The 11895-nt window shown below is 47.8% G+C and overlaps 1 protein-coding gene across 1 annotated transcript; it reads right to left on the reverse strand.

Moving 5' to 3' along the window:
• Window positions 1-6229: 6229 nt before the first annotated feature.
• Window positions 6230-9911, reverse strand: Spn (sialophorin). The gene is given in 2 exon segments (XM_051193010.1): window positions 6230-9411; window positions 9780-9911. Coding segments are annotated over 2 exon segments (1317 nt in total). The 3' UTR covers window positions 6230-8226.
• Between the last annotated feature and the right edge of the window lie 1984 nt (window positions 9912-11895).

Raw genomic sequence — 11895 nt, forward strand, 5'->3', positions numbered from 1 at the left:
AGTGTTTGCAGAGGGGCCAGGGCACCCGGACAACTTCACTAAGGCACTGACATTTGAGTCAGGTCTTTATGGTGGAGGAGGAGTTGGATGAGAAGCCATGCTGAGTGTGCTTTGGGGACAACTGGGAGTGGGCTGGCTTTGGGCAGAGCCTGTACAAACGGAATGGCAAGCAGGTGGCTTTCTTGGCCAACAGTTGGTTCTCTTTTCACTGGGACCTTGGCCACGGTGCAGTCAGCCTGTCTTGATGGCACAAACCGTAGGGAGGGAGCTGGGCGCATGGGGTCTACTTTAACTCACTGTTGAGAACAACTAGATGGTTCACCCCAAGCGTCTACCCACTGTACAGGTTCCTCAGCCTAAGTAAGCCAGTGGGGTTTGGACATTTTCTCCTGATTCTGTGTCTACTTTGGGACTTCAGAGCCATTTGGTTATATTCCTTTCTTACTTGTTAATAGCGGGAGATCTGCCTCCTGCCACACAGTCTGAGCATGGTGGGTCACGGCTGGGCCTCTTCTCCAGAGATGAGAGGGAACCTCCATGCCACAGAGGACCCTCTTTCCTTCCTAGGCTTTGCCTACCCACACTGGATAAACACAGTCAGGGGCAGAGATGGGATGGCAAAGAGCATCTGTGAACACCCACTGTTAGGAAGAGAGACCTCTCATGGCTACATTCAGGCCCCGTCTCAAGATGGGTTGTGTTAACCCTCACCTATCCAGATCTTCTATGTGAACTTTTCACCTAGCAGAATGAAGCTTACTTAAAGCCACAGTTCCCCTTTTCTTTGCATATACTAGGCAAGTGCTCTACCATGGAATTGTGTCCCAAGTCCCATAACCATGATCTTAACGTGCACCTTAGAGAGTAAACAGAAACTTGAGTTTTTTTTATTTGAGGTAGTATCTAATGTATCTCAGCCTAGCCTTGAAGTCACTATGAGCCAAGAATACCCAGAGCTTCTGATCCAACACTGCCTCCCGAGTGCTGGGATACAGGCATTGACTGTGTGTTTGTTTTATTTAATGCCTTCTTAGTGCTGGGATACAGGCATGCACAGTGTGTGTTTATGTTTTATTTACAGATTAGATGACATTCTGGGGTAGAGATAAAGACTCACTGAGCTACATGAACCATGCTGCACTTTGTTAGGAGAGTGTATATGTATGCCTACATGCATTTATATGTGGATTCTTTTCATGAAGAACTTTGGGGCTTAGGATATGGCCCTGTGGGAAAGTGTTTACCATATAAGCATGGGAACCTTAGTTTGGATCCCCAGAATGTTCATAAAACCAGATGCAGTGGTGTGCATATCTGTAATCCCAACTCTACCACAGTGAGAGGGAAAAGGGGAAGAACAACCTCTGGAATCTAAATGATCACTAGCCTTGTATACAAAGCACAAGTGAACAAGAGAACTGACGCCCAAGATTGTCCTCTGACCTCCACATTCATGCGGTGCCATTTGCACACTCACAGACCCAAACATGTACACATCACACATAGAGAAAGAGGGAGGTGGGTGGAGAGAGAAAGAATGAACCAACTGGGCCAGACCTCATGCCTGTAGTCACAGTACTTAATAGGCTGAGACAGGAGGATTGCCTTAGTGTGAGGCCAGCATGGTCTACAGAGTACGTTCCAGGACACAGTGTAATACCCTGTCTGAAAAAAGAAATCCGAAATACTAACCCAACAGTGAACCCTGCATGCTGCAATTGTGCAGGAAGGATGCACAATTGTGGCACAAGGGTTGTGGGAGCAACCAACAAACCCCTTTTAGATTGGATTTGAGGTCTGCTCCCCAGGAAGCAATTCACACCTGGTACTGTAAACCTGGTCAAAAACCCATGGCTCAGGAGGTCACAGGCCCAAGGAGAACCTATTAAATATTGTCTTGCTAATGGACATGTTGACAAAACTGCCTTCTGCATATTTAGGCCTGTGTTCATAGATCACTTTTACCCTCAACCTTGGCCAGATTTAAACATTTTTAAGCACATTTATTGTGCTATTATTGTGTGTGTGTGTGGGGGGTGCATACCTGCCATGGCACACATACAGAAGTCAGAGGACAACTCTAAAAATTGGGTCTCTGTTTTGGGGCCTGTAGTGGAATATGTTTTTAATCCCAGAGCTCAGGAATCAGAGGCAGGTAGCTCTATGTGAGTTCAAGGCCAGCCTGATTTACATAGAAAGTTCCAGAACAGCCAGGGCTACATAGTGAGATGCTTTCTAAAAACAAAACAAACAAACAAACAAAAACCCAAAAAACCAAAAACTCTTTTTAAAGGCTAAAGCTTTCCTTCCATCATTATGTCTGAAAGATTGAATTTGGCATCAGGAAGACCCTTGGTAGCCTTCAGATCTTGGTTGTTATGAAGAATGTCACCAATGTCCTTTCAAAACTGCTATTTCATTTCCTCTGGACCCATACCCACAGTGAGGCGCTGGGTCATATGGCAGTGCTGTTTCATTGTTGGGGAGCCTCATTCTGTCTTCCCATCAATTTACTTTCTCACCAGCGTGAGAGCCTGCTACCTTTCTCATTCTTGACAGTACTTCTTGTCTCTTATCCTTTTTTTTTTTTTTTTTTTAAGATTTGTATAGGTATTTTGCCTGCATGCATGTCTGTGCATCACATGCTTGCAGTGACAGATAAGGCCAGAAGAGGTCACTGGATTCCTCTAGTACCCGAGTTATGGATGGTTGTGAGCCACCAACCATGTGGGTGCTGGGAATGAAGTGGGTTCTGTGGCAGAGCAGCCAATGCCTTTTCTTTTTCTTTTGTGTAATATTTTTATTGTATTATGACACTCCTGAAACTGACAATAAAGTTTGTTTTGAACTAGAGGGTGGAGTTAGCTACTAGTGGAGAGGGTCTTGGCCCTTTTTGGATTCAGCTTCTTACCCCTATATCTGACTTTCAAGTTTTTATTGATAAAGAATAATTAGATAAATGCATAATCTGGGGTCCAACTAGGTGCACAAAAATCATAAGATAGCCACTCACTCCTGGCTTTGCAGCCTTGGAGCTCCCACCCTCAGCTGGTTCTTTCTCCCTCAAGCCAAACTCTCTGAGCTAGGATTTTCCTATTGTAGCCTCTCTACAACAGTCTCCAGCTGTCACCCATTCTTGGCTCCAAACTCACAGGGCCCTGGGCTCCAAATGCTGAAGTTAGCTGCCTACCACCAGCTGGCTCTGCCTTCAGGCCTGTGCAGTCACTTCCTGTCCATGTGCTTCTCCTGGATGCTCCTGAGTCCTCTTCTCAGATGGCTGGTTCCCTCTTCCTGTGGGCTGTGGGCTTCCCCTGGAGCCCTTGCTCAGGCTGCTGCTACACCAGGCCAGCTACCTTGACACCTGCTCAGCTCTCAGATACATGAAAGCAGCTGCAGCTGCCCTCAGCCAGGCTGTGCGCAGCCTTCGTTCTCTGCCCAGACATGCTACACAGGAACAGACCTCACAGGTCACTGTCATCATCAGCAGATCTGTTGAGACACCTGGGAATTCTTAAGGGGGAATTATTTTAAAGAAATATTACAATGCAGAGAGTTAAGTCTCTGTATAGTTTCACAATGGATGGTTTGGAAATGGAACAATTAAATGAAGGAAGGGATAATCAACTTAGCTGGGATTGACATACTGTCAATTATAATCATTATCATTTTGGGGATTCCTGTTTTATTCCTAAAAAAGTTGTTTGACATCAGTGCCAAATATGAAAACTTGACTGCTAAGATACAAGCCTTAGAAAGGCAAACTAATGAAATGATATAGGAAAATATTCACACACGCAAAGGAGTTTAGAGCAGAAGCTACTGCACCACCGCATTATGAAACTGAAGGGGAGAGGCCCAAGGTTATTAGAAAGCCAACCTTAATTTACCCAGTTACCATTCAAGAACAGCTACCAGATGCTAAGCATCCCCAAGGCTACTCAGAAGTTAACTGTGATCCTATAGAAATGCTAGATTTGAAGATTTAAGGAAGCAATTGTTCCATATAGTATACATTCACCTTTTGTGAAGCAGATGTTAAGCATGAAACTAGGGCCATCGAATAACCAGGTAGGGTTAGAGTTCATGAGATTTCCCAAGATCAAATCCTTGGTGAGAACCATTATGCTGATTTTCAAAGACAGTCTATATTTGATGATCACACCTTGGTCCTATACCATACAGCAACTTTGAATGCTTGGGACAAGATTAAAGGATCAGGGAAGATGACAGAGCCATTTATTAAAATTATACAAGGCCTTCACTGATATATTTACAATTTTTTTTTCCTGACCTGGGTTTTACTGGCGCAGGCCGGCCATGTTCCCAAGCTGGAACATGGCCTCCGTGAGCGATATATTTACAAATATTAACTTCAGCTGTAAAAAGAACAATATCAGATCAAGAAGTTAGACAAATATCAATTGAATCTTTGGCTTTTGAAAATGTTAATTCAGAATGCAAAGGGGTGATCAGTCCTTTAAAGGCAAGATCAGCACCCATAGATGAATGAATTAGAAATACAGCTGATAGGGGGCTGGAGAGATGACTCAGAGGTTAAGAGCACTGGCTGATGAGTTCAATTCCAAACCACATGGTGGCTCACAACCATCTATAATGAGATCTGGTATCTCAGCTACTTCTGGGCCACCACACCTGCTGCCAAGCTCCCTTCCATGATGATCATGCACTCACCACTCACCTTCTGAAATTGTAAATGAGCCCCTAATTACTTTCCTTTATAACTGCTATTGTCACAGTGTCTCTTCACAACAATAAACAGTGACTAAGACAACCTGTGATCCTAGGACTGTCAGTACTGTGTGTGTGTGTGTGTGTGTGTGTGTGTGTACCAGCACAGTCTCAGTTATATGTAGAATCTAAAAGTACACCTTATAGAGTAGAGTAGAATTTCTCAGAAGCTGGAGAGAGGATTGGATGCTCAGAGTACAGAGCTGTGACCAAGAGGAGGAGGCAGTCCTACCATCCCAATAAGCATGACTCTGGGTCATAGTTTGTTTTTTGAGATAGGTTTTCGTGTAGCTCAGGAGGGCCTCAAACTTTCCATACAGCCCAGAAGGAGCCATCCATATTGTTTCCCAAGTTCTAGGAATTACAAGTTTTTGGCTCATGATTTATGTTTCAAATGACTAGAAGAAAGGATTTTGGATGTTTTGCTATAAAGAAATGTCTGAGTTGATGGGCAGGTTAACTACCCTGATTTGATTACTATGCATTGTACATATCCTGAGATATATTGCACACCAATTCAAAATAAAATAAAACTTTAGCCAGGCATGGCTGAGGAGAGTGAATTCCAAGAGACCTGGGCTACATGGTAAGACTTTCACAAAGCAAAAGCAGTGCCTCCAAATAAACCTTACTTTCCCTAAAAGATGAAAATAACAGCTGGGCATGGTGCTGGGACCGCAGAGAAAGCAGGGACCAAGGCGGGAGGGGCTGGTGGAAGAGGCAGCTGGCCCGAGGTCCCTGCTTTCTCTGGCATCCCAGCACCATGTCCAGCACAGGGGAGTGGTTTGAGGATGGCTCTAAGGCATGTGGCCAGGCAGCTGAAGAAAGAATGGGAACTGTCTGTAGAGACAGATGGGATAGACAGGCGCCCGCTCCTCCATCTCAGCACTCGCAGAAGCCAACTCAAGCTTTCCGAGACTCTGAGCCTCTCTCAACCGCTCTTCCACCCACACCCCCACGGCTGTCTAAGAAACATGTGCTTCATCAATATTCCTCTTAAAGATTTGTTTTTTATGTGTGTGGGTGTTTGCCTGCATGTATGTTTGTGTACCTGTGCCACATGCATATCTGGTGCCCTTGGAGGTCAGAAGAGGGTGTTGGATCTTTGGATCTCCTGGAACTGGAGTCACAGACAGTTGTGAGCTTCCATCTTAATGGCTAGGAGCAGAACTTGAATCCCCAAGAAGAGCAGCCAGAGCTGCACAGCCAGCCCCCTCAGCAACATTTTTCATACAGGTAAAAGTAAAGACATTTATTGTGTAAAACTTGAAAACCACAGAAAAGATGAAAATCACACTTCAATTCCCCACTCTTCCGAGGACCACAGTACACACATGGGATACAGCTTTTATTATAACTGAGAACCATATGTATTTACAGATTTAAAACTTCCTTCCCTCCCTCAACCCCACCTCCCCATCCCACCCCACCCCCACCACATCCCCACCCCACCCCACTCCACCTCCCCACCCCAGCCCCTCCCTGTCAGCTGCGATCATTTCTGAGGTCATTACAGTTTTTGAAAGCATGGCAAGGATGTCACAAACACAAGCCAGTCACAATCATTTCATGCTGATGGAGTTGAAAGTGCTGTTGTGTTTACATGTTTCTGTTTGCCTCTATTTTTTTTCTCTATTTGGTTTTATTTATTGCTTGCTGCTGTGTTTCCTCTGCTGAGCTGAAGGACGTCCATCTAGTCTGTGTCCCACCGTGCTTCCTGCTCCACTCACATACTTTTGCTCCCTCTAGTCCTTGTGCTAAAACTACCTTGCCCCTTCTTTCAAAGCCTCTCTTCTTCATGCATTCACTCCTGTGAATGTGCACTGAGCACCCACTTCTGCCAGGCACAGGAGCCAATAGCACATGGGATGCAGCTGAGACCCTGGGACAGACATCAAGCTTCCTCATCTTCCTTTAGAAGCTATATGACACTTCCTTCTTTTGGTACCCTTGTGACATTTTTGTTTGTCACTCAATTTAGCACTCAGAACATTCTGACCCTGTCTGGGCTGAAGTCCTGTTGGGTGCCCCCCATCTCTACCCCATTTCCTTCAGCCTCCTTCCCTCCCTGCACCTGAAAACCAGAAACAGCCCAGGACTGCAGAACATGAGGGAGCCCTTGACATTTCCCTCTAACCCTGAAATTGGAGCACTCAGCTTGGCAAAATCTACCGCAACAGCTTCCGTGTCCCTTAAGGGACATTTGCAGCTCACTTCTGCCATCTCTGCTACAGTTGATCCGCAGTACTAAAGGAGGGGCGATGACAGCCTGATGGGGTGGCAGCTGGCTGTGCCCTTTCCATCCCTCATCTCCCACATACAATAGGTGAGCCACCTGGGCTCCATTTCCCACCTTCCCCTCTCCCATCCAGGCCATGCACACACACTCACACGTCTCTTTTTGTAGGTCAGTCTGTTCTCAAGGACTGTCCCCTCTGACTCAACAACTTCCTCTCGAAAATCTCCAGCAACCACCTTTGGACCTTGTGTCCTCTTGGGTTGTAGCCTGGGCTAGTATCAGAGTCTGGGTCAGAAGCGGAACAATTGGGACCTGTCTGTACCTCAGACCCTCAGGGAGCCCCCGGCACCCATGTTCTACTCCCTGGGCCTGTCTCCTCATCTAACTCCCTCGTACTTGCCTTAGAAAAGGGAAGGACGTCAGCCTTGGAATGGAAGAGGAAACAGACAAACCCAGCCTGTAGGAGAAAGGCATAAAGGCCAGAGGGTTTGGCAGGTCCTACTCCTCACACCCCTCACACCAACACAGAGTGGGTGTTGGTGTGAGGGAGCCTTTGAAGGGAGGGTCGGCCTGGCAGCTTGGTCTCCTAAGTTTGCATTCTTTGGAGGCTCCAGACAGATTTAGGTTTTCAGCCATTTCTACCCTGTCTGAGCAAGATGAAGGGACCTGTGTTTCCAGTAGTTCCTGTGTCCCTCACTTTCCCAGTCCCTTCCCTCCATCTGTACTCACCAGCACTGTTCACAACCATCACCTAAGTGTCACATCTGCACACAAACCACACCTCAGAATGGACACAGCAGGTACCGGGTCTCTGGCAGCCTCCACCAGCAGCTACCAGCCAGTCCAGAGTCAAAGTGCTCTGGGAAAAGTCACAGGTCATCCAGGAGCAAGCTGGACGGCCCCATCCGGGCTCTAAGCTGGCCCCTGAGCAATGGGAGTCCTGAAGAAGTTTCAGAAACCAGAAATCCGCTGGTTTGTTACTTTATTCTACCTACCAGACCCCAGCATCCCAAGGGGGATCCTTGGAGAAACTGTGGGTCAACTAAGATTATTCTCATGGAGATTCAGCAACTGGTTCCAAAGGGAGCATGGAAGAAAGAGGGGAGAGGGAATGAATGAATGAATGAATGAATGAATGAATGAATGAATGAGTGCACTTGGTTCACAGTGTAGAATGTGGGGATGCTAGGAGCAGGATCCAGGGGTAAGCAGCAGGTGGGATGAAGACCTCCTGTTGCTCATATGCTTTGAGGTGCAGCCCCGTCTTTAGCTTCTAGCCCATCAGAAGTGGGGGTTTCCACAGCCTCATCCTCACTTCCCACCAGTGGCTCTTCCTCCCCCTTTAGGTTGGGACCTGGCCCAGACTTCAGCTCCTCCAGTACTAAAGAGCCCTGGCGAGATTTCCGTCTGCTGAAGAAAGTGGAGAGTGTGGGATGCTGGCTGGACCCCTCTGCCTCCAGGGCCTCAGAGCCCTTGTTGCCCCCTGGCCCTGATGCTGTTGCTATTGTAGCCTCTTCATCAGGAACCCGGGCTGGCCCAGCCCAGGCATCCACTACCCCATTGCGCTTTACACCTCTGCTCAGGGTCAGGGCCCCTGTCCTCCGCTTCTGCCGCCGGCGCCACAACAGTAATATCACGACAAGAGCCAAAACTACTAGCAAGGCCACAAGCATGGGCACTAGCAACATGCCACTTGATCCCTGGTGTGGTGTCCTGGTGGTTAGGGGCTCTGGGGTAGACATCATGGATATTTTTATGCTGGAGACTGGGGTGCCACCAGCTACACTAGAACTCTCCACAGAACTGGTTGCTATGGCAGCAGGGAATCCATGAGTCTCACTGGAGAACCCCAGAGACCCAGTAGTCATGATGACAGGTGGACTACTGGTCTTGGAGCTTACTGTTGTAGTCACAGAGGGTCCACTGGTCTCATTGGAGCTTGTTGTCATGGTGACAGGGGATGCACTGGACCCTTTAAAGGTTTCTAGAGAGGCAAATATCACAGTTCTGTCTGTCACAGGACTGGCTGTGGTGGCAGGAGGGTCACTGGGAACATCTGGAAGCTTTACTGACGTCTTGTTGGAAACTTCCTGGGAGGTTGTAGGCTCAGGTACAGGGGTGCTCATGCTAGCACCAGCAGGAGCCCCAAGAGGAGACAATCCAGAAGTTCCAAAGGGGCTTGAGGGAAGTGGGAATGTGATCTGACTCCAGATGCTGGTAGTCTCCTTAGTGTCCACTGTGTCTGGCCTAGTAGAGCCTGTCTGCTTGACACTCAAGGTTTCAGAGAGTCCTGGGATCTTGTGTGAGGTAGCAGGTATCAACATCATTGTGGGCTGCAGAGCAGGGGTGCTGCTCATCACCTGGGTCCAGAAGCCCCCGAAGAGGAGGAGAAGCAGAGCCATCTTCAGAGCAAGAGCCAGGACCTGAGTAGGGAAGTTACAGAGCACACACAGGGGTTGGGGAGGGAAACCTGGCCAGCCCCCTCCTTCTGCCACTTCCCTGCCAACTGCCAAGCCCAACTTGTGGTTTAACGGTTTTTTTTTCCCCCATTCTTGCTTTTACTATTATCAGAAGCAGCAAGGGGACAGATGTTGGCAGTGACTCCCCCACCCTGGCCCTGGCAACTCTGATTCCAGCAGCAGCCATGTTCTCCTGGCCTTCACTCACTCTGTCCCAGCCAATGGCTCTTGACCCCCTTTGCCCATCACGCTACTCATCTTTTCAAACTATAGGTGCATCCCCTTATCCCCTGAGCCACCCACCCACCCACCTTTCCTATACCTAGTCTTACCAGCTTAATGGATATGGCTCCGGGCCAGGGTGAATACCTCCAGCTCCTCCTGAGGCTTAGTCAGGACTGGGGCAGACTGAACCCCAGGGGGAAAGGAAGTGGGTCTTGGCTCCACCCACTCCACCCCTGCATCCTGCCCCACCCATTTCTACTCCCACAGCTGCCTGGGCGACCCAAGCATCAAGGGATACTCTGGTCTAGAATGGGAATTTTTAAGTTTTCACTGGGGTATAGAATGTCAGTCAGCTGGAAGATGAGAAGGTGTACTAAGGACTAGGGATAGAGAGGAGAATATGGAGAGAGAATTGTTTCCTGTTGTCCCAAAAGCCGTTTGGCCAGGACCCGAGGTGGTGCATTTCCTGCTAAGAGCTCCCAGGAAGTAATAGGGCCAGGGAAAGCCCCCTGACTCTGCTCATGGCCCTGAACGGTTTTTCAGCCTGCCAGAGTCACAAGGCGCTGAGGTCACTCCAGTGGCTCCCAGTTGAGGCTAGTATAACTACTGCATATGTTATGGTCTTAGGAAACCATGCAGGCTGCAGAGAAGGCTGACAGGTTCAGAGCATGAACTGCCCTTCCAGAAGACCATATCAGTTCCAAACACCGGCATGGTGGCTCACAACCACCTGTAACCAGGAGAGTCTGACGCCCACTACTGACCTCCAAAAGCACCAGCACACATAGGCCCAAACAGGCACTCATCCATACAGATGAAAATAAATTCAGATTTACTTACTTAAAAGAAACTTCTAGAACTACCTCAAAAGTCTTCAACTGAGTGTGAACTGGGGGTTCGGGATCATTTCTGCGATGCTGCAGGTCAATCCCAGAGCCCTGGTTCCACACACATCCCCAGCTTTGAATAAGAGGCTCTTTGCATTCTTTCTTTGAATGACTTCTGTTGCCTGACTTGAGTTAGGAAATAGATCCTTTTGGTACTTGTCTGTTTGGGCACGTGGCCATGCCTTCTGAAAACTTATAACTGACTGGGCATGGTAGAGCATACCTTTAATCCCAGCCCTCAGGAGGCAGAGGCAGGCAGATCTCTGAGTTTGTAGCCAGCTTGGTCTACAAAGTGAGTTCCAGGATAGCCAGGGCTACACAGTGAAACCCTGCCTTAAAAAACCACAAGAAACAAACAAAAACGCATAACTGATTTATACATTGAAAAAACAGTTCTATGCACGTGCGCGCGCGCGCGCGCACACACACACACACAAAACAAAACAAAACAAAAAAAAACTGGGTGTCTCTCCTTTGAGAAATCCATACCACTTTTGTGGGCATGTCTTTCCTTCTAAACACTTTTCCTTCCCTTAACCATAGTACTTACCGATCTACATTTAAAAATCTCAAAAGCAGAAAAGAATTTTTAAAATCTATAATTTAATAAACCCAAATTCTATAACAACAAAAAGACTGAAATATGTCCCTGAAATAGTCTGGGCTCCTACTGTAGCTACTCACTACTGACTCCAGGTCAGAAGCAAGAGTGCTGTGCTCACAGAACAGCAGGCAGTCTGAGCATCTGTCTGCGTGGGCACCCTTTACTCAAGGTCTGGGAGACACAAATGGCCAGTATTCTGTCCTGCGCACAGTAGGCCCGCCCTGGAACACCAAGCTTGGGGTGAAGAGCTTCATTTATAGCACATGCACACAAGCTGTTCAATGTCTCCTTAGGAAAGGGCACCTTGTTCACTGCAAACTAGAAATGGCTTAGGGGACAGAGATCAGGGCCTTGCATGCTAGACATCCCCAGCAAGCATGCTCAGGGCTGCTCAGACACCATGGGTTGCTTCTCCCAACAGTCAGCAGAGGCTCAAAGAAAAAGCAAGTTTACACATAGCACTCAGGCATAGGGGCACATGCTGTGGTCTCAGCCCTGTGAAGATTTAAAGAATAAAAAGCAAAAAATCCAGGCCTAGTAGCACATACCTTCAATCCCAGCACTTGGGAGATAGAGGCACGTGAATCTCTGTGAGCCCAAGACCAGCCTAATCTACAGGGTGAGCTCCAGGGCATCCTGGGTTCACAGTGAGACCCACCCTGGCTCAGTAAAAAACAAAGCCAACTTCATACTCAGCAGCAGATAAAACTCCCATCAGTGTTGGTGTGTGTG

The sequence above is a fragment of the Phodopus roborovskii genome, unplaced genomic scaffold, assembly GCF_943737965.1.
Source record: "Phodopus roborovskii unplaced genomic scaffold, PHOROB, whole genome shotgun sequence".
NCBI lineage: Eukaryota > Metazoa > Chordata > Mammalia > Rodentia > Cricetidae > Phodopus > Phodopus roborovskii.